The 21,523-nt window shown below is 47.3% G+C and overlaps 1 protein-coding gene across 1 annotated transcript in view; it reads left to right on the top strand.

Annotated features, from left to right (window-relative positions):
- The window catches only part of COL19A1 (collagen type XIX alpha 1 chain), a 2,318,824-nt gene that overhangs the window by 1,718,491 nt on the left and 578,810 nt on the right, over window positions 1-21,523 (top strand). Inside the window, exon 24 of the mRNA XM_069235722.1 lies at window positions 16,802-16,837. Coding sequence (XP_069091823.1) covers window positions 16,802-16,837 — 36 coding nt within the window. The remainder of the gene's footprint in view (window positions 1-16,801; window positions 16,838-21,523) is intronic.

Genomic DNA, 21,523 nt, shown 5'->3' with positions numbered 1-21,523 from the left:
CTGTTCAGCGGTGCAGGTCTTGAAGGGCCCTGTTCAGCGGTGCTGGTCTTAAAGGGCCCTGTTCAGCGGTCCTGGTCTTGAAGGGCCCTGTTCAGCGGTTCTTGAGACGGCGGTGCCCTGTTCAGCGGTGCTGGTCTTGAAGGGCCCTGTTCAGCGGTGCTGGTCTTGAAGGGCCCTGTTCAGCGGTTCTTGAGACGGCGGTGTCCTGTTCAGCAGTGCAGGTCTTGAAGGGCCCTGTTCAGCGGTGCTGGTCTTGAAGGGCCCTGTTCAGCGGTGCTGGTCTTGAAGGGCCCTGTTCAGCGGTTCTTGAGACGGCGGTGTCCTGTTCAGCGGTGCTGGTCTTGAAGGGCCCTGTTCAGAGGTGCTGGTCTTTAAGGGCCCTGTTCAGCGGTTCTTGAGACGGCGGTGTCCTGTTCAGCGGTGCTGGTCTTGAAGGGCCCTGTTCAGCGGTGCTGGTCTTGAAGGGCCCTGTTCAGCGGTGCTGGTCTTGAAGGGCCCTGTTCAGCGGTTCTTGAGACGGCGGTGTCCTGTTCAGCAGTGCAGGTCTTGAAGGGCCCTGTTCAGCGGTGCTGGTCTTGAAGGGCCCTGTTCAGCGGTGCTGGTCTTGAAGGGCCCTGTTCAGCGGTTCTTGAGACGGCGGTGTCCTGTTCAGCGGTGCTGGTCTTGAAGGGCCCTGTTCAGCGGTGCTGGTCTTGAGGGGCCCTGTTCAGCGGTTCTTGAGACGGCGGTGTCCTGTTCAGCGGTGCTGGTCTTGAAGGGCCCTGTTCAGCGGTGCTGGTCTTGAAGGGCCCTGTTCAGCGGTTCTTGAGACGGCGGTGTCCTGTTCAGCGGTGCTGGTCTTGAAGGGCCCTGTTCAGCGGTTCTTGAGACGGCGGTGTCCTGTTCAGCGGTTCTTCACATGTGTCTCCAGGGCACCAGATCCGGACAATAGATGGTGTTTACTCAACATCTGACTTCTTCCTTGCTGGGCCCTCCTGTGCTGGTGTCCCATGCCCGTGGGTGTCCTCCTTCACCCCAGGAATGGGGCTGGTTGGGCCCTCCTGGGCTGCTCGCCTGCTGCCGGACTTGTCGGCTGTGCTGCCCTTGCCATCCTTCCTTGAGTCTCTGTGGCCCTTGCCTCCCTTTGTAGATGTGCCAGGTGGCACCCCACTTCCTGACGGTGCCAGGGTGGTGGCTGTGGAGGCTGCCGTCTCTGTCCTCTCGCGCCGGGCCTTCCCTTTTTTAGATTTTTTCCCAGGGGGTGGGCTGGCTGTCCCTTTGCTGCTGGCCGATGTAGCTGCCCTCGAAGGTGGTGGACTCCAATATCCCTGGACTATGGTCCTTGTAGGTCCAGGGGTTGTGGTGGCTGAGGTGCTGATTGGACTTTTACGAGATGGACGGGGTGGGTCAGGTAATGGAAAGAGGTTCAATTTTGAGAGGAAAAGCTTTTTCGGAGCAATGGGAAGGGTAGGTGGAGTGGGTATGGGAGTGGAGGAAGAGGATGTGGTTGTAGGAGAGTCAAGTGTGCTGTCTTTGGGTGCAGGTTCTTGTGACGGAGGCTGTCGTGAGGTGGATGGCTGTTGGGTGGGTGGCTGCCTGCGTTTGTGTGGTTTGGATGAGGGGGTGACAGACACAGGGGACGTGTAAATGGCAGTGGGGGTGGTGACTTCACGTGTGCAGAGTGTTCTGGTGGGTGTGCTGGTGATGGACGTAGTGGATGATGATGTTGTGCATGCAAGTGTGAGTGGAGACGTCACAGGGAGGGAGGAGGGAGACGAGGAGGAGGGGGACACAGAGGAGGCAGTGGCTGTTGGCATGTCTGCATGTGGATGTTGCTTGTGTGAATGCTTGTGGGATGTGTGGTGCTTATGTCTGGATGAGCTGACCTTGGGTGTTGAGGTGTGTGCAGGCTGGTCTGTAGGTGTGTCTGGGATAGGCAGAGGAACAGGGGAGTGGGACTGGGTGGAGGGAGTTGGAGGAGGGAGGCTGGAGACAGGGACAATGGCTGCCGTCAGTGCTGAGGCCAGAGCGTTGAACGATCGCTGATGGGCAGCCTGACCCGAATGAATGCCCTCCAGGTATGCATTGCTCCGATGCACCTCCCTTTCTACCCCCTGGATGGCATTCAAAAGGGTAGACTGCCCAACAATGAGCGTCCGGAGGAGGTCAATGACCTCCTCACTGAGGGCAGCAGGGGTAACTGGGGCAGGGCCTGAGGTGCCTGGGGCGAAGGAGATGCCCGCCTTGGTGTGCGAGCGGGCACGGGGCGAACGCTGAGGGGCTGCTTGGAGGGCGGAGCTGGTGCGCTGGGTGGCGGCTGTACCTGTTGTTGCGGTGGCCACGGATGTGGCCGCCACCACAAGGGAGCTCCCTTCCGAGGACGTGTTGGTGTCGCTGATGTCTCCACGTGTCGCCGTTGTGGAGCCCCCCTCGCCCTCCGTCTCACTGGTCAAATCAGAGTCCGTTGCATGGCCCTCTGGGGCCATGTGAGATGCAGCTCCCTCGTGCTCCAATGCCACTTCTCCTCCGCCAGATGATGCTAATGTGCACATGAACAGGAAGAGCAGACAAAAAAAGGGGGGGGGACATAAAGACATGTTGAATGCATGCATTGGCCACACAGTTTGCGGAGAGGACAGACACAGAAGCCCCCTGCACTACGCCGCGCACTTGGGGTACACTACGCAATCAGTGAGACCTGGCCTACAAGCCAATGGACGACAACTGCACACTTAGGTGACACAGGGCCATGGATAGCTGCACTTGGCACCCTACAGAGGTGGAGGGCGGGGACACAGGGCCATGCCTTACGGAGGGGACTAGCCTACAGAAATCGCCCTGGCCTAGGGACACCCACATCCCTCCTCCCCCACCCAGACACCTCCACTGCGCGCTAAGATAGCAGAATGTGCTTGTACTCACCCCCTTGTGTCTGCTGTGATGTCCTCACGCGCCCATCCAAATCGGGATAGGCCACCGCCAGGAACCGGGACATCAGGGGGGTCAATAGACGACTGGCACCCCTCCTACGTTGGGAGGCCATCCCCAGCAGAGCCTCCGTGGTCTTTCTGCTCCCGCGGAGGATGTCCTCCCACCTCTTGCGGCAGTGGGTGCCCCGTCTGTTGTGGACCCCCAGGGTCCAGACGTCCTTGGCGATGGCACGCCAAATGTCTATTTTCTGATGGGCGCTGACCTATGTGACACGTACAGGGAGAGAAAAAAAAATATCAATATTTTCTGCATGCTCGATGTGAGTGCCCCCCCCTCCCCACCCTTGCCATGTGGCACATGCTCTCATCTGCTGTTTGATGCATGCCTCATTCGTTCCCCTCCGCACCGTCGGTCATTCACACCACTCAACCCAGGCATAGGCCACAAAACATGGTCCCAGTGTACTTACCTGTTGGTCTGGAGGACCGTAGGGTAGCGCATACTCGGGGAGGACCCCATCCACGAGTTTTTCCAATTCTTCAGAAGTGAAGGCAGGGGCCCTTTCCCCAGTCGCAGCAGCCATTGTCTCTTCCAGACCGAGGTCACAGCAGCACTTGCAGTATAGGTCCTCTCCTGTGGATGATCAGGTCTCGAGTGATTAATCAGATAGAAAAAGGCGGTCACGGCCGCGGCGGTGCGTACCGCGGCGGTGCGTACCACGACTGCCGGCGCACTTCCTCATTGGCTCCTGAAACCCATAGGGTTCAATGTTAACCAATGCGGCTTTGCACCGCGGTCTTCGACCGCCTACTGCCACGGTGTGCCACGCCAGCGCATTGACCTCACATCCCATTGTCACACTTCACAGGTCAGGCAGCCGCCATTTCAAGGGCCCACATGGCTTAATTTCTACTGCGTCACACAGGCCTAGGCCTTGCATTGCCACTCATACAAGCCATTCAATGCATAGAGATTCGTGTACTGTGCAAGCTGTGTGAACGTACCTGTGGGTTGCTTGACTCTGTGCTGCATGTTGTCCTTCCTAGGCACCGTCCGCTGGGACTTGCGAGGAGATGGAGGAATGTTCCCGTGTACAGACCGCTGGTGGACCTGTCGACAATGGAAGAAAGACATGTCATACAGACATACAGACTTGACCGTGCCACTATACAGGAACTGTGTGCCCAGCTGGAGCCAGACCTGATGTCACCCATCCGCCAACCCACATGGATCCCCCCTCTAGTGCAGGTTCTGTCAGTACTCCATTTTTTGGCAAGTGGGTCATTTCAATCTACAGTGGCCATTTCATCAGGGATGTCCCAGCCTATGTTTTCTAAGGTATTGTCCAGAGTGTTGTCTGCCCTGATGAAATACATGCGGAGCTACATTGTTTTCCCTGAGGTGGGCGATCTGGCTACAGTGAAGGGTGATTTCTATGCCCTTGGACATATTCCCAACATCATTGGTGCCATTGATGGGACCCATGTGGCTTTGGTTCCCCCCAGAGAAAGTGAACAGGTGTACAGGAACCGAAACAATTATCATTCGATGAATGTCCAGGTGGTCTGTTTGGATGACCAGTACATCTCCCATGTAAATGCCAAGTTACCTGGGTCAGTGCGTGACGCGTACATCATGCGAAATAGCAGCATCCCTTATGTGATGGAACAGCTACAGAGACACCGTGTGTGGCTAATAGGTGACTCTGGTTACCCCAACCTGTCCTGGCTACTGACCCCAGTAAGGAATCCCAGGACCAGGGCAGAGCAACGGTACAATGAGGCCCATGGGCATACTAGGAGGGTGATCGAGCGGACCTTCGGCCTCCTGAAGGCCAGGTTTAGGTGCCTGCATATGACAGGTGGATCCCTAATGTACTCACCAAAGAAGGTGTGTCATATCATCGTGGCCTGCTGTATGCTTCACAACCTGGCTTTCCGACGCCAGGTGCCTTTCCTGCAGGAGGATGGTCCAGATGGTGGTGTTGTGGCAGCGGTGGAACCTGTGGAGAGTGAAGAGGAGGAAGACGACGGGGACGACACAGACAACAGGGACAGAGTGATACTACAGTATTTTCAATAACACACAGGTAAGATTCAACACCGGCATTTTACAATTACTTACAGTCTCCTGCCTCTCTACTGTCTGGCCTATTCCCCCAGTGTACGTTAACTGAGTTGTGACTTTCCCTTCAAATTTCAGAGATGTGGCCCCCACTGCGTGACCTCTGCTTTGTTTACCCATGGACTACAGCTGTGTGACAGTGGTATGTTCTCATCACTGTGTAACTGGACATTTTGGCAGCGTTATGTCTAATACATTTGTTCACAATACAGGCAGACTCCAGATGATTTTTGTGCAATAAGTGTTTTTATTAAAGTGCAGATTTTAGGGACATGGTTGAAAATCGGTGATGGGTGATGGTGGAGGAATGTCCATGGCAGAGTCCAGCTTTTCAGTCTCACTGGTGCATTGTCCATATGCCTGTGGAAGGTGGAGCAGGGGCAGTTTAAGGTTGGACAGGGTGACAATGTGGGACAGTGGGATGACATCAGGGGGTCTCCTTTGCTGGCGGGTGTCTTGGCATCCTACTCTGTCTTTTTCCGAGATCTCAGGCCCGCTTGCGGGTGGTTCTTCTTCTGCAGGGGGTGGGGTTCTGGTGGCCTGTTGTTGTGTGGGGGCCTCCTGTCCACTAGCGCCGGCGGAGGTGGTAGCCTGTTCTTGGTCCATGCTAGTGACAGGGCCCCTTTGTGGTGCCACATGGTCCCGCAATGTGGTGACAATCTGGTTGAGTGCCCCGACGATGGTGCCCATTGCGGAACTGATGCTTCGAAGTTCTTCCCTGAACCCCATGTACTGTTGCTCCTGCATGACCTGGATCTCCTGGAACCTGGCCAGTACCGTCGCCATCGTCTCCTGGGAGTGGTGGTATGCTCCCATGATGGAGGAGAGGGCCTTGTGGAGAGTGGGTTCCCTGGGCCTGTCCCCCCCCTGTCGCACAGCAGCCCTCTCAGTTCCCCTGTTTCCCTGGGCCTCTGTCCCCTGGACCGTGTGCCCACTACCACTGCCCCCAGGTCCCTGTTGTTGTTGTGGTGGTGGGTTAACCTGGGTGCCCTGTAGTGGTGGACACACCGCTGATTGACGTGTCCTGGAGACAGAGGCATGGGCCCGCTGGGTGGGAGCTGTGCTGGTGTTCCCAGAGGGGGTTGGGTCTGCTGTGGCCTGTGGCTGTGTGAGGGGAACCGACTGTCCCGAGGTCCACGATGGGCCGGGCTGGTCATCTGGGTCCAGGGAGACAGAGCTGCTGTCATCACTGGTGGCCTCTTCTGGGGGTGGGATGGACATTTCTGGACCCTCCTGGGCAGTGTGGTGGCGTTCGGGTCCTGCAGGGGTATAGAGGTATGGTTATTGCTTCAGTGTGTGCCATATCGTGCAATGGGTGGGTGCCCGTGTACCCCAGGGCTGGCATTCCTGTGTGGGGGCTTTTGTGAGGGTGGCTTGTGGGGGAGATGTGTATGTGCAGTGGGCATGCTTTGGTGATGGGTGTCCATGCTTTGTGGACGCATGCAGGGCTAGGTGTTGGGATGGGTGGGTTGTGATGGTGAGACATTTGCAGGGAGTAGGTGTGATGGGGGTGGGGGTGAGGGTGAGGGTATGATTTGGGATGCAGGTGGGGTGGGGGGGGGATGAAGTAGTTAAGATTTGACTTACCAGAGTCCATTCCTCCAGATACTCCTGCGAGGCCTTCAGGATGCAGGATGTGCAAGACTTCCTCCTCCCATGCTGTAAATTCTGGGGGAGTAGATGGGGGTCCGCCGCCAGTCTTCTGCACCGCGATGTTGTGCCTTGATACCATGGAACGCACCTTCCCCCGTAGGTCGTTCCACCGCTTCCTGATGTCATCCCGATTTCGCGGATGCTGTCCCACAGCGTTGACCCTGTCGACTATTCTTTGCCATAGCTCCATCTTCCTGGCAATGCTGGTGTGCTGCACCTGTGTCCCGAAGAGCTGGGGCTCTACCCGAACTATTTCCTCCACCATGACCCGGAGTTCGGCGTCTGAAAACCGGGGGTGTCTTTGGGGTGCCATGGGGAGGTGTGGATGATGTGTGGGGTGGTGTATGTGTTGTAGAGTGTGGTGAGTGTGGTGATGTGTGGTGTTTTGTGCGTGGATATTGTGTGGGTGATGGTGTGGTTTGCCTCTGTGTGATGGTGTTCTCTATTCTGTGCTGTCTGTCTCTGGCTTTCTGTCGTTTTTTTTGGTCGTAAGGGTTTGTGAGTGTGTGTTTTATATTGTATTGGGTGTGTGGGAGTGTTGTGTGTATGTGTATCAGGTGTGTGTATTTCGAATTGTCCAATGTGGCTGTGTTTTGTAAGAGTGTGTGTATTTTGAGCGCGGCGGTGTGTACCGCCAATGGAATACCGCGGTTGAAAGACCGCCGCGTGGATTCGTGGGTCGTAATGGAATGGGCGTATTTCTGTTGGCGTGACGGTGGAGGTTTGGTCATCGCCAGTTTCCCGCTGTCCTTTGGTGTGGCGGACTTTTGTGGATGTCGGGTTTTTGGCGGTTTGCCAGTTCCGGGTCAGAATGACCGTGGCGGTTTACCGCGCCCGCGGCGGTGTTATGGCGGTCTTCTGACCGGCGGTAATCGCCTTTTACCGCAGAGGTCAGAATGACCCCCTAAATCTCTATTTTCAGTTTTAGAAGAATGAACATACTATTCTGATCTTTTGGCCCACAAGGAGATGCAGGTTAAAGTGTCTCTGATGTTTGTAGTTATGAATTAAAGGCTGTGACTTTTGCAATAAGTAGTAATATTTCAGAAAGAAGATAAATTGATCTTTTGGGTTGGATATGGGAAGGTGCTTACAAAGATGCCCTGGTTGAAGTACTAAACATCTCTGTTTCTAAATCAATTGGAGGATTTATTAAAGAAAGCATTTGAAATCCAGAAGTATGCTCAGATGTTTAAGGGTCAACCTAGGCCTCTTCAACAGTCTAGATGGTACTCTTGAAGGCAGAGACAAGGAAGATTTTAGCCAAAGATGTCTGGATAGAAATTTCTGTATTTTTGAGCCTAGCGCAATGATAGGTCTTCTTCTTCAAACTGAGAAAGCAGTCCCAGTCCCTTGCGTTTTCCTGATCTGAGTGGAGGGTGCCTCTCAATTTTTTCTACATTTGAGAGACTTTTTACGTAGAGATGATTGGGTGTTGAACAACAGCTGGCAAGGTTATGTTCTGGAATTAAAGTCATTCCCTCCAGAATCAGGCACAATACAGACATCTTAGACAAGAGCTTTTACTAAGCAACTGCCTCTTCTTTAGAGCTTTTTCAGAAGAAGGTCATTTCACTAGTATTTCAGGCCCCCAAACCATTAGGGAAGTTCAGACTAATCATCAACTTAAAACCTTTAAACTGTTACATAAAGACCTTTCAATTCAAAATGAAGACACTGCAACAAAATAATCTCTTTTATTAATCCCAAAGTGTAGGTTTCAGTGACAGGCTTGCAAGACACTTAGGCTCTCATTTAGAATTTGGCAGATGGGTTACTCTGTCACAAATGTGACATATATCCCGTCTGTGTATTTCGATCTCCATAGGCTACAATGGGATTGTAATTGGCCAGGTGGGATATTCGTCACGTTTGTGACGGAGTAGACCCCTCAGCCAAACTCTAAATCAGGCCCTTAGCTTCACATACCACTAACTAAACATCATTAGAAGTTTCTGTGAGAGAGGTTTTCATCTCCAGGTCCTGTTTTTCCTTTTAATCCTCACCAACAGTGTTTAAAAAGTTCCTGGCTCTGCTAGTGGCAGTTCCACATAACCCAGGAATTCCGATTAATCCGTCCTTGGATGATTGGTTGATACAAGTTCCTTCAATTTCTGTAATAGAAAAAGATACAAACAGGGATTTTTAAGAATCATCCGGTGTCCATATTAACACCATCACATTACGTAGATTTGATTGGGGCATTTGCATTTGGGAGAGTTCTACTTACTAGGGCCAAGAACTTCAAAACTTCTGATTCATCTTCCGCTTCTGTTAAACCTGGTGAAATGGTAAGGATCAAATTTTCAGAACCTTGAATGGCTGTGGGGTGAGCACTGTAGTGATCTATGGATCTATTTACTTTATATATTTTTCTGCTTCATAATATTTTGTAGTGTCATGGGTAAAATTACACCTGGCCTCCTAGCATGACAGCTGCTGAGCTACTGGAAGCTGTCATCCAGAGATGTCACGTTTTAAGTCCCAATAGCCAGGGAATGGCTGAGATAATCCCAAGAGGGATGTCTCTTTAAATCTCTCCCTCTGGTATTTTAATAACAGATATCAGCAGACAGGATGCAGGGCAATTATGGGTTGTCTCTACTTTAAGGAATGTTGGCTCTCTACTGGGAGAAACCATCCAGTTGGAGAGAGTTGGTGACAGTACTGAGACCTTTCAAACCTTTTTTATGGACAACTATCAAGCAAAGGATTACATAAATAATCAGTTAGGAACAGGTGAAGCAGCCCTCATTATTGCATAATGGAACCTCTTAGGCCATTCTGCCATTCATATCAGAGAGGTGAACAATGTCATAGTGGATCAGTTAAGCACAATGGCCCTCATTACAACCGTGGCAGTCCAAGACCGTCAGGGCTGTTTTGGCTGAAGCACCGCCATCAGCCTGGCGGTGCTTCAGAGGGGATTATGACCGCGGCGGTAGCGCCGCGGTCGCACCGCCGGGGCCGGCAGTTTCCCGCCAAATTTGCCCCGGTGGTGATAATCTGCCATGGCAGCGATGGGATTACGAGTCCCCGACCGCCAGCCTTTTCCTAGTGGTTTGAACCGCCAGGAAAAGGCTGGCAGTACAGGCAGTCACGGGGCCGCTGGGGCCCCAGGCAGCTTTTCACTGTTTGCTATGCAGACAGTGAAAAAAGCGCGACGGATGCAACTGCACCCATCGCACGGCCGCAACACCGCCGGCTCCATTTGGAGCCGGCTCCTATGTTGCGCCGTGATCCCCGCTGGGCCGGCAGGTGGAAACCAGGTTTACGCCCAGCAGGGATCTCATAAAGACTGCGGTGGTGGTGTGGCTGCATTGGCGGCCGCCCGGTGGTCAGATCTTGGTGGGCGGCTGTAGCCGCCCACCAAGGTCATAATGAGGACCAATATGTCCTCCCTCTTACAACTTTGGTTTGGCTTTGAGGATATTTGATCAGAGAAATGCAAGATTTGGAAATCCACAGGTGGATTTATTTGCAAGTGCTGAGATTTCAATCTTGCCATGCTTTCTTACTCAGATTCAGAAAACAAAATCCTTGGTATGGATGAATTGACAGTGCAATGGCCTCCACATCTGTATTCATTCATTTCTTTCCCAATGATTACTAGATTCAGAGGTATCCCTTGTCAGAGAGGAAAGGTAGTCTCAGTAGTCCCCTTTAGGCCTAGCATGAACGTGATTCCAATTCTTTTAGAGAATGGTGGTGACAAATAATTTGGGCTGCACCATTATACATTGCAGGAGTAAAATAATAATGTAATCGACAATACATATATTGCCATAAAGTTACTTATGTTATGTTTGTGTACCAGACACTGAGAAACGTTCACGGTTGTCCTGATATTTGATTCATGGGATAAGAACCCTGAAGGAAGTTGCCAATTTCAACTGTGCGCGGAAGATGTAAAGCTACTGGTGTTGATGACATGGATTTCTTGAAGGTTCTGTACTTTAATTAGTATTCACCTAGTTAAATAAGGGCAAATACCCGTGAGGCTTAGAGGGGTACAGAGCTCAATACTCTTCATACCCTTGTGTGACTTTATGCAATGCCTCATCTCTCTATCCGAAATTCTACTGAGGTTTCTGTTATGCTGACACTTTTCTATATTCCCTGAGACTTAATTAGGATTATCCTTTACTTTAGTTTAGGATATGCAGATTAATTAGATTATCCAATGATTATGACAGAAGGCCCAATTTATATACTGATCATCAGATTTTGTTTCTCATCCTTTGTATTAAATTAACTGAAATTCTTGTATGCCTTATGCAATTAAACTTTACGTTGGCGATTTGTACTTACATAGCATGGATCATAGCATGTTTGAGATTCATTTACATCAGTTTGGCACTTAATTTGTGATACATTTTTTAACTTTATTCTCCATCTCAGAGATTTAATGTGTGACCAAATGGGTTACACTGTTAATTGATCTGAAAGGTTGACTTTAACTTGCCTTGTGCACCCCAAAAATGTATGCCAGAAAAAGAAAAGTAGGAAAATGGACCCAGAGCATCATCAATGGCTCCATGTCTACAGTGGCTTCTTCCTATAGGTATGTCCCTCTATAGAGCCCAGAACTAACCCCTGTGTCTCTGAGGAGACTTTGGGCCTTATTTAGAGCTCAGCGTATGGGTTACTTCATCACAACAGTGATGGATATCCCATCTTCAAAATCTAAATCCCTTAGGATATAACAGGATTTAGATTTTGGCACACTGGATATCTGTCACTGCTGTGACGGAGTAATCTATCCACTGTGTCTCAATCAGGCCATTTATCTCTTCGCATGGTAGCTGTAAGAAAGGGGTTTGCAAAATTCAGGTCTTTGAAGATCTCTGGCAGTTTCCATTCAAGTTTCATTAAGTTTTAATTCCACTCAAAAATCTTCTTCATGTAGATCCTGAAATCACCATTTGTGTTTGGTTTTTTCCTTGGTGTAAAAATCAAGACTTGGGTTTTTGTACTTGTAAGCCAACATAGATTTCACAGTTATTCCAGGATGGGTTTTATTCAGGCTTAGCCTTGACTACTATTAATGTTCAGTGGGCAGCTATTAAAGCTGTTTGTCCCCCCCATTGGGGAAGTGTGGTAAGCAGGGGTTGGCTAATAAGGAGGAGGTGGTTTCTCTACTCCTCAAATCTTCAGTCCCAGTTTAGGATTTGCCCTTGGTAGATAAAACCTTGCAACTCTTGGCGTTTGAGTCTCTGAAGGAGGTATAGGTTAAATTCCCAAAATATTTTTTCTGTTAGCCATGATTAGCTAGGAGGCTGGGTGAACTAGCTGTTTTATCAATTAGGATTCCTTATCTGCAAATTGTAGCTGATAGGATTGTTTTACGTTCAGTCCTTGTTAGAAATGTGATCTCTGGTTGGCAGAGGTATACACCCTTGTCCAAGTAGGGACCACAATCCTAGTCAGGGTAAGTCACACACAATCCAAATTATCCTGTGCCCACCCTCTGGTAGCTTGGCACTGAGGTCAAGCTTAACTTAGAAGGCAATGTGTAAAGTATTTGTGCAAGAAATCATACAGTAACACAATGAAAACACCACAAAAATTCACCACACGGGTTTAGAAAAATATAAGATATTTATCTGGTTAAATTAAGGTAAAAACCAAGTACCTGGTTTGCGTAAAAAAACAAAACATGGGGACTACAGGGGAGGAGCTACGTGGAAAAATAGGGTGTGTGTGGTAAATTTTCGGCGCAGCACAGACGATGCATTGTTTCTTTCCATGCTGAAAGGGGCTTTGCGTCGATTTCCGGCACGCAGTCTTGGTTCCTCACTGCGATGCAGGGATCTTTTTGACACCCAGGGATGATGTGTGGAAATCCTGAGCGTCCGAGATGAAGTCACAAGCTTTGCGTCGATCCAGTAGGCGATGCGTCAAAGTTTCTGTCGCATGGCAGGTGCTGCATCGATTCTTCACTTAGGAAGTTGGGCTGCGTCCTTCCGGTTCAGCTGTGCAGCGATTTCTCGGTCGCACCACAGCTGTGCGATGTTTCCTACTTTCGATTTCCAGCGCACAAGGAGTTCCTTGAAGAGATTAGAGCCCTCATTATGAACATGGTGGTCTGGGCCGCCATGCCGGCGGTGGCGGTAATTACCGCCACTGGCATGGCGGTCCAGATCGTCATATAATGAACGTGCCAGAACCGCCACTTTTGAAACTCCGCCACCGCCAGGCTTCCGCCAACAGGCAGCCTGGCGGTGGCAGAGTTTCATACCCAACAGTCAGGTTCCACCAGCCGCCAGGGAAAGGCTGGTGGAATGGGTGTCTTGGGGCCCCTCTGGTGGCCCCTTCACTGCCCATGCACTTGGCATGAGCAGTGAATGGGCCCCCATGCACAGCCCCATCACACATTTCACTGCCTGATTTACGGGGAGTGAAATGCGTAATGGGTGCTGCTGCACCCGCCGCACTGCTACATTACTGCTGGTTCCATTTGGAGTCGGCATCAATGTTCAGGCCCAGCTGGATGTTTTTTATGTGGCCGGCGGGGGGTTCTGCACGTTGGCAGTCTTCTGTCGTCCATCAGCGCCGAACTCGTGGGTTTTCCTGACGAGTTTGTAATGACCCCCCCTAGTCTTTTTGGCCTTGAGAATTCAGAAAACAGAAGGCAAGCTCAATCCAAGCCCTTCCAAGGGCAACAGTCCTTCTCAGCAAAGTAGTCCAGATGAGTCCTTTGGACAGCCAGGCAGTTCCTCTTGACAGGTTGCAGGTTCAGGCCCAAAAGTGTCTGCGTTGGTGGGGTCAGAGATCCAGTTTATATACCCAGAAATGCTTTTTAAGTGGAGGAGACTTCAAAGAGTGGTTTTGAAGTGCAAAAGGTCCCTTTCAGCACAGGTCTGTCTGCCAGGGTGCCAGTAGTGGTTTTGGCAGTCCATTGTTTGAGGGCAGGCCACTAACCTTTGAAATGTAAGTGTCAGGCCCTCCCAGCCCAGGAAGACCCATTCAATATGCAGATTTGAGCAGGTGTGACTGAGTATCCTGTGTTTGTCGTTGTCTGAGTTAAATGCACAAGGGAGCTGTCAACCAGCCCAGCCCAGACGTGGATTGAAGAAAGGCTGTCAGACACAGATGGATTTTAAGTGCAGAGAAATGCTCACTTTCTAAAAGTGACATTTCTAAAATAGTAACATAAAATCCAACCTCAACAAAACGCAGGATTTTGTATTACCATTCTGACCATACTAAATATGGCCTGGTTACCCCTTTCTGATTATAATTTACCATACAAACATATATGAGGGTAGCCCTAATGCTCTCCTATGAAAGGAGCATGCTTCACAGTAGTGGAAAACCAATTTAGGAGTTTTCCTCTACCAGGACAGATAAAACACACATGTACTTGTCCTGCCTTTTACCTACACAGCACCCTGCCCTATGGTTTACCTCGGGCCTACATTAGGGATGACTTATATGTAGAAAAAGGGGAGTGCAAGGCATGGCAAGTACTTTTAAATGCCAAGTCAAAGTGGCAGTGAAACTGCACACCTAGGCCTTGCAATGACAGGCCTGCGACATGGTCAGGGGGCTACGTATGTGGGTGGCACAACCAGCACAACCAGTGCTCAGGCCCACTAGTAGCATTCAATTTACAGGCCCTGTGCACATGTAGGGCACTTTAGTAGGGACTTACAAGTAAATCAAATATGCCAATTGGGAATGAACCAATGTTATCATGTTTAAGAGAGAGCGCATTTGCACTTTAGCACTGGTTAGCAGTGGTAAAGAGTGCAGAGTCCTACAACTAGCAAAAACAGTGTCAGGAAAGTGGAGGAAGGCAGGCAAAACGTGGGCCACTGACCACCCTAAGGCTGTCAGGTCTAACAGTCCTAATTTCCCCCATTACGTCCTTGGTTAGGTTTCTCTAGCATATGGAAAACAGGGAGTTCCTTTGCCAGCTTCCATTCAAGGCTGCTCAGCTAGTGGAATTGCAGCCTTGTGGATAAAGGCATGAGATGCCGAGATGCAACATGGACCACTGCTTGATATGTTTATTTCATATTACAGACTGGATGTGGGGGAGTTAAAATTGTTGGAGTTTGAAACCAGTATTTGCTTGATGTCAGTTCATTTTAGATATATTTTGTTGTGCTGTGTTTATTACGTACATATATTTGTAGCAGTACAACAAAAGTACTGTTGTGCTTAAGATTAAATAGTGATATACTGCTTTGGCATATCCTAATTTTGTAAGGACTGTCATGAGGTAAGATTGAGGAGGTAATGTCCTGATTACTTGTTGGTAATTGTCACTACTTTAGGTACCCATTCTTGTTGCAGTACTTAAATCCCAGGCCACCGCCTCCTGACACAATTTCGATTGATGGTGCCTAGGGACGACAGACTGAATGGAAGGCTAAAGAATTGTGTGTGATCCCAGTCATGGGTGGGTCCATGGAGTCGCTGGGTGTGCACATGGGAGGGACAACATTTTCAAGCTAGGCCGTATGGTGTCTGGAAAGGTGTGGTACACCTCATTTTGAAAGTGCTAGATCAAGGAAGGGTAATCAAAGTAATTAAATGTACCAGTAAGTAAATGGCACATTTATTACCATCATTGAAACTGGTATACAAGCTGTATTGACACTGTAGCCATGCATGGCACCAATTGTGAAATTGTGCACTCTCTGATACATTTCTTAAATGTAGAAAAAGTAGCTTTTAGACAAAGTGACAAAAATTAATTCGTAGTATGGGGGATTTTTCACAGTTGTAAATGTGGGGCAAAAGTTGGGGAAAAGGAGGATTGTATAAGGGCTGTGAGTGACCTTGCAAAAAGCTTGGAGCATCCACAAAGTCGAAACATTGGGGCTTATTTATGGGGAATTGGCATAGGGCAGCCACGCAAGTCTTTGTGATGCGCTACCCTATGCAATATGAAAGGGCATGAATGCATAGTATTTATGCAATATGGTGCATTCCTGTCCTTGTCCCCTGCTCTGGTGCACAATTGTCTGCATAGCGCCAAAGCAGGCACCCTTGCACCTGCGTTGCACGCAGGATTGTTTTACTTAGCACACATTGAAAGATAAAAAAAAGAAAAATATTTCTCTTTCTTACACCTCCCCTGGTGTAATGTTTTGCCACTTCCCCAGGTTTATGTGATTATGTAAATCTCGGGCAGCGTCAAAATCCATGAGCATTGTGTGGTTAAACCCACTGCAATGCCCATGGAATGCCTCCTTGGCAGAGAGTAAGGCAACACAGTGATTTGCGCTGCTTTGTCTTACTCCATATCTAACCAGGCCAGTCAAATCCACGAAAAGTGGCTTTGCGTGGCCTCATAGATATGGTTGAGAGGTTTTCCCTGCAGGAGCATCAGAAAAAGTAACATTTCAGCAGCACAAGACTCTCATAAATACACCCGTAGTGTCCAGTCACAAACATTTTATTGCCCATTCACCCTGGAAACGTATATAAATTTCCAGTTGAAACTACTAATTACGTGTATGTCGAGGATGGGAAATAATATAGATCACTCCCATACACAGAGGGTTGTAGAGGAAGCGGTGCGTGCCCATCAGAGTTATAGTTGGAAGAAAAATGTTTCATTGGCTAATTCACATGGCATTTCCCTTTCTTAAACGACTCTACTGCCCTAACGGTGCACGTGTGGGTAAGGTGCATGCATGAAAATCTATGACTTGTGTAGATTTCCATCTGAACTCTTGTGGGTTTTAGTGAATCTCCTCAAAATTGGAAATAGGTGTAAAACGTAGAAGGACGCATGCGATGCCTGGATTTCTGACAACTTCCAACATCTTTGTGAATCGACCCTGTGTTTTTTGTCTGTGTTCTAACTCACAGGACCTTGGATTTTTTTTTCAGCCGAACCATTCACATTATAATTACTAACATACAATGCCAAAGCATGCCAATTGAAATTCTCTCATTCAGCACCTTCCAGAACAACATCTTTTGCCACACACTGTAATTCTTCCGAAACAGATCTCTGTTTCCCAGAATCAATATATATGCAACTAAACCAAGAAGTGTTTACATTCAGCTGTGCATGCTAAAAGCGGCTAACTCTATCAGAATGTGGTATATATTATGTATTGAAATATTACTAATGGTGTTTCATTTATAGGGAGAGGCTGGTATGAAAGGAAGTCAAGGAGAAAAGGTAAAATCTTGCACATTCTAAGAGGCATCCATCACATTCGACATGTTAATGCGTCAATGTGACATGCGCACAATGGTACCTTTAACACCAGCTGTCAATCCCAGAAACAAAGAAAACAAAGAAGTGCATGAACACAGAGATGTAGCGCTCACAGCTTTCCTGGAAAGTGTTATATCAGAAGAGGGACTAGTGGCAATAAATTATCATGAAAAACTAATGAAATTCTCACTGCGTATTTCCCATTAAACTGAAAAGATGCTTTACTGCTCTGAGCTTTATATAAAGTCTATGATGTGGGAAAATAGTTTCACTTTGAAAGAGACCACATAAACCAAATTCTCGTCACCACTAGTGTGGTTTGATCACTGCAGAGTCTCAGATCGAGTGAAATGTGTGCTCCTTTACATAACCTCTCAAATCACCATAATAGAAGTGGTCAAGTACACACTGCATAACTTGATATCACATGACAGCTGGCGATGAAGACATCACAGCAAGTGACCTAGTAAATAAAAAGGAGTAAATAAATAGACACTAGTTGTAGATAATCCCAACCCAATACTTTCAGTCTTCTCCCACTCCATCTCAACCTGGCAGACCGTACAAAAGTGTACTTTATTATCCCTCACACAAAAATGGCAACCAAAACTCACCATTGCCTCCAGATCCTTCTGACATCTCCTTCAAATCTGTCCTGTTTGCCCTGACCCATCTCCTTCCTGACACTTAAGATGTTAACTTTCTCTTTGGTACATTCATCTCCACTCTATATCCACTCGCTGAAACTCATTTGTCCCCCAACTCTAAGAAAATAAAACTAAGCCCAATGCAGCATGCTACTTCTGTGACCTGAATGTCTCTATTGTAGCATTCGAAAGCTGAACAACAACACTGTGCCTCAATTAATAGAGAATAATCATTATGTATTCATTAGTGAAACAAAAACTAATTGCAAAACTGACCACTCTGAACCGCACAATAAACTATTAACTTACCATGCACCACTTTCGTACGTCCCCCATGTCACTTATTCACACTTGGAGTTTACTCAGTATTCTCTGATCCCTCAAAGTTGCAAGGTACAATCATGACATAATCCTGCTTCAATCATCAAACCCCTCACCCTACTCTTATTTTTACTACCTAGACATCTGTAAAATTCCCATCTGTCCTAAAAACTGGACAAATGCTTCAGTTTGTGAAGAAACTTAGGAACTGATTTAGGTCTTGGCGGAGGGAAATACTCTGTCACAAACGTGACGGATGTCCCATCTGCCGTATTAGGATCCCATTATCTCCTACGGGGATTGTAATACGGCAGACAGGATACACATCATGTTTCTGACAGAGTATTCCCTCCACCAAGACCAAAATCAGGCCCTTGATGCTTATGAGTCTACATTCTGTCGTCTCATCACCCGCCTACAGTTCCTTGAAAAAGCAGTTTCTCCGCAAACCCACTTTGTCCAACACAATTTACTACAATCATATCAGTCAGGTTTCCATCCACACTGCAGCTTGGAGACTAAGGGCCAGATGACCAAAACATTTTAGTGGTTGCAAATGGTCCTACTCGCACAATCGAGCCCTTTGTGATTGCTAGAAAGGATTTTTGTATTTGCCAAGACCCTATTTACGATTTGGTAATCTATCACCAAATCGCAAATAGGGTTTGTGAGTTGGTATTAGGAAGGGGCGTGTTTAGGGTGTCCCTTCCTAATACCGAATCACGCAGGTATGTGTGAATGTTTTGCAACTGAAATGCAGTTGAAGAACATTCACATTTTACTGAATACTTTAAGTAGGTGGTAACCCATTCACAAAATGGATGCAAAAATTTTTTTTAAGACAAGGCAGCGGTGCCTACTCTTAAAAAATGAAAAGAAAACTTTTCATTTTTCTTTGTGAAACCCATACCATTTTCCTTTAAGGAAAACGGGCAGCATTGAAAAAAATGATTGCTTTAACCAAGCATGGTGGTCTGCTACTCCAGCAGGCCAGAATCCCTGCAATTTTTGCCATTCCCAATGGGTTGCAAAGCGAGACCTACCTCATGAATATTAATGAGGTAGGTCTATTTGCGACCCAGTGGGAGTTGCAAAATGTTTCAAAGACACATTAGTACATGGGTGTTTGCGATTACCCAATAGCGAAACACAAAATCGCTATTTGGTAATTACAAAGCCAAACCTATGTACATCTGTCCCTAAGAGCCTGATTTAGAGTGTGGCAAATGGGTTTCTTGGTCACAAACATAACTGACATTCACTCTGTTTCATTACTAGTGCTGTATACTCTATGGCTCTTGTAATACGGCACAAGGGATGTCTGTTTTTGACGAAGTAACCATCCACCAAACTAAATCAGGCCCTAAGACCCTACAAGTAGTAGATGTCCTCTGCTCTGAAGATGAGGGCAGCTCTCAATATGCCCAAATCATGCTGTTGTTTGTTTGGCCGAATGAAGAATGCAAATTCAGTTACATTACTCCAGTGTTTTGCAACCTACAGATGCTCCCTATCCCAGCATTCATAAAACTCAATCTCCTGGGTCTACATAGCCATACAAACACTTACACACATATACCTAGCACACAAGCTATTGTTTACTGACAATGCGAACCAAACTCGCAGCACCAACAAATCCATTCTATCTATCCCAAAAACAAGAGCGGAAAAACAAAAGATAAGCTTCCTCCTCTGCACACACCTTAACATACATGCACCCCTGATTAAGGATAGCATCATCCGTTTCTCCTTCAGCAAATAATTCAAAATCTTATTCTTTTTTAACACTTTTAACCCAACTGATCGTAGACTGCTTCTCAATACTCCCCAATGAAAATTTTCAAAATGTCCCAATGTCTCATTTTTCAAGGCAAAGGCTCCCATTATGTCATCTCACAAGCACTGTATGATCAGGTATATTGTCCACTATGTAAAGGACAGGATCAAACATCCAGACACCAGGGCTGGAGCAGCAGGCAGACAATTCAAAGGAAGCACTTATGGTGCCAAGTCTAGGGAGCATGAGAATGCCCCTGACAGCATAACATATTTTTAAATTGCTGGGATGGGTATTTTTCTAAGATGGCACCTGTCCTGGGAAATATCCAGATGCAGCCTCAATGTGAATGGAAACATCTCAAAGCCAGAAGTGCATCCCTAAAACTGTGGACATCTACTTAGTTTAACCGATATGTGCAATATAGATCCATTTGCACAGGTGGAGTGTCAAATGCTCATTGAAACTGGACAGATATAGCATCCTAGGATCAATGAAGGCGCATGTGCTTAGGGCATATTATTTTGCTGATTGCAGTTTCATTTCCGTAGACTTTGCCAGATATGTTCAGTGCATCCTGATACATGTTTAGCTACTGTCCCATATGCTCATTGCATAAGCAGTATGCTCAATACAGTACATTGGAAGTCGAAATAGCAAAATAAGCTAAACAGTTAATTTTATTTACAGCCTCAATTGTGTTAAAAAATAACCCTATAAGACCAGTGATGTCTCTAATGCACAGTAATATACCCGAAAATCTCAGGTAGTGTTGCATATGGTCATGAATCCCCTATTATACCCAATGTCAATATGTAGGTCCATCCACTCAGTACAGTCTCATAAGCACAGACAGAGCCTTATATGCCCTTAAGCCATCCCGGTCTGCTCTGTCCCATAAAGAGCTTTTGCCCTCACAGAATGAAGGGGGTTAGCTCGAACAAAGGAAAATGGTAATGGCTATCAATAAAGCCTGTGAGTGGGGCAAGTGGTGGTCCACTCACAAGCTCAGATTTTGAATATGATGCACCTGCATGAGTTTGCTTACACATGCTGAATTTTGAGAGTGTGCAAATAAATTCTGTGAAATTACATTTGCAAAATATTTCAGTTTTCAGACAGGCAGTAGGACAGATTGGACAAAAAATTTTGTGAACAGACTCAACAGGCCTTGCAATGAGACACAAATGCATAAGCAAAGTGTGATAGCAAAATCATAGCTGAAGACAAAGTAGAACTTAATGCAACACAAGGCGAAAAAAATGACAAACTAGGTGGAGTGATCTGTCCATAGCAATTACCGTTATCCATCTATCTCATAAGGTGAAGCTGTTTAAATGTACTTAATAATGAAAATCATATATATCACACTCATGTCCAAATATGTTTTACTATCCATTGTTTCCTAAAACGCTCATTCAGTTCTCACTTTGTATCTCATGTGCACAGCAAGTATTACTACACCCTCATGCATACACATTACGCTCATGATTGTAAAATAATAATGAATTATTTGTTGCCAATAACTGCCAGAATCCAATTGGACACCTTTCTGCATTTATTATGAGTTGGCAGTGCTACAGTGGTTTTGGAACAGAATTAACACATTTGTCCCATGGATGGCACTTGCACCTAAGCCACAGATTCCACGTTTGTATAATAAATCATGCATAGGGAAAATATTTTGCTTGCCTGCACAAGAGCACTTTAATTAAACATACACATGAAAGATAATGCTATTAGAAAGAAGTATCTTCCATGCCAGTGTGTTTGAAACCTAAAGACATATGCACTAAATGTAATAGAAATGTAGAACTGGAAGAATGATATGCAGCATCATGCACAAATAGCAGATTGGATCCAGTAACAATCGTTAGAAATCATTTCATTGCCAGATTTACA

Source organism: Pleurodeles waltl, chromosome 5 (assembly GCF_031143425.1).
Source record: "Pleurodeles waltl isolate 20211129_DDA chromosome 5, aPleWal1.hap1.20221129, whole genome shotgun sequence".
NCBI classification, from domain to species: domain Eukaryota; kingdom Metazoa; phylum Chordata; class Amphibia; order Caudata; family Salamandridae; genus Pleurodeles; species Pleurodeles waltl.
Note: the sequence above shows the minus strand (reverse complement) of the source record. Positions and strands in the feature narration are given on the sequence as shown.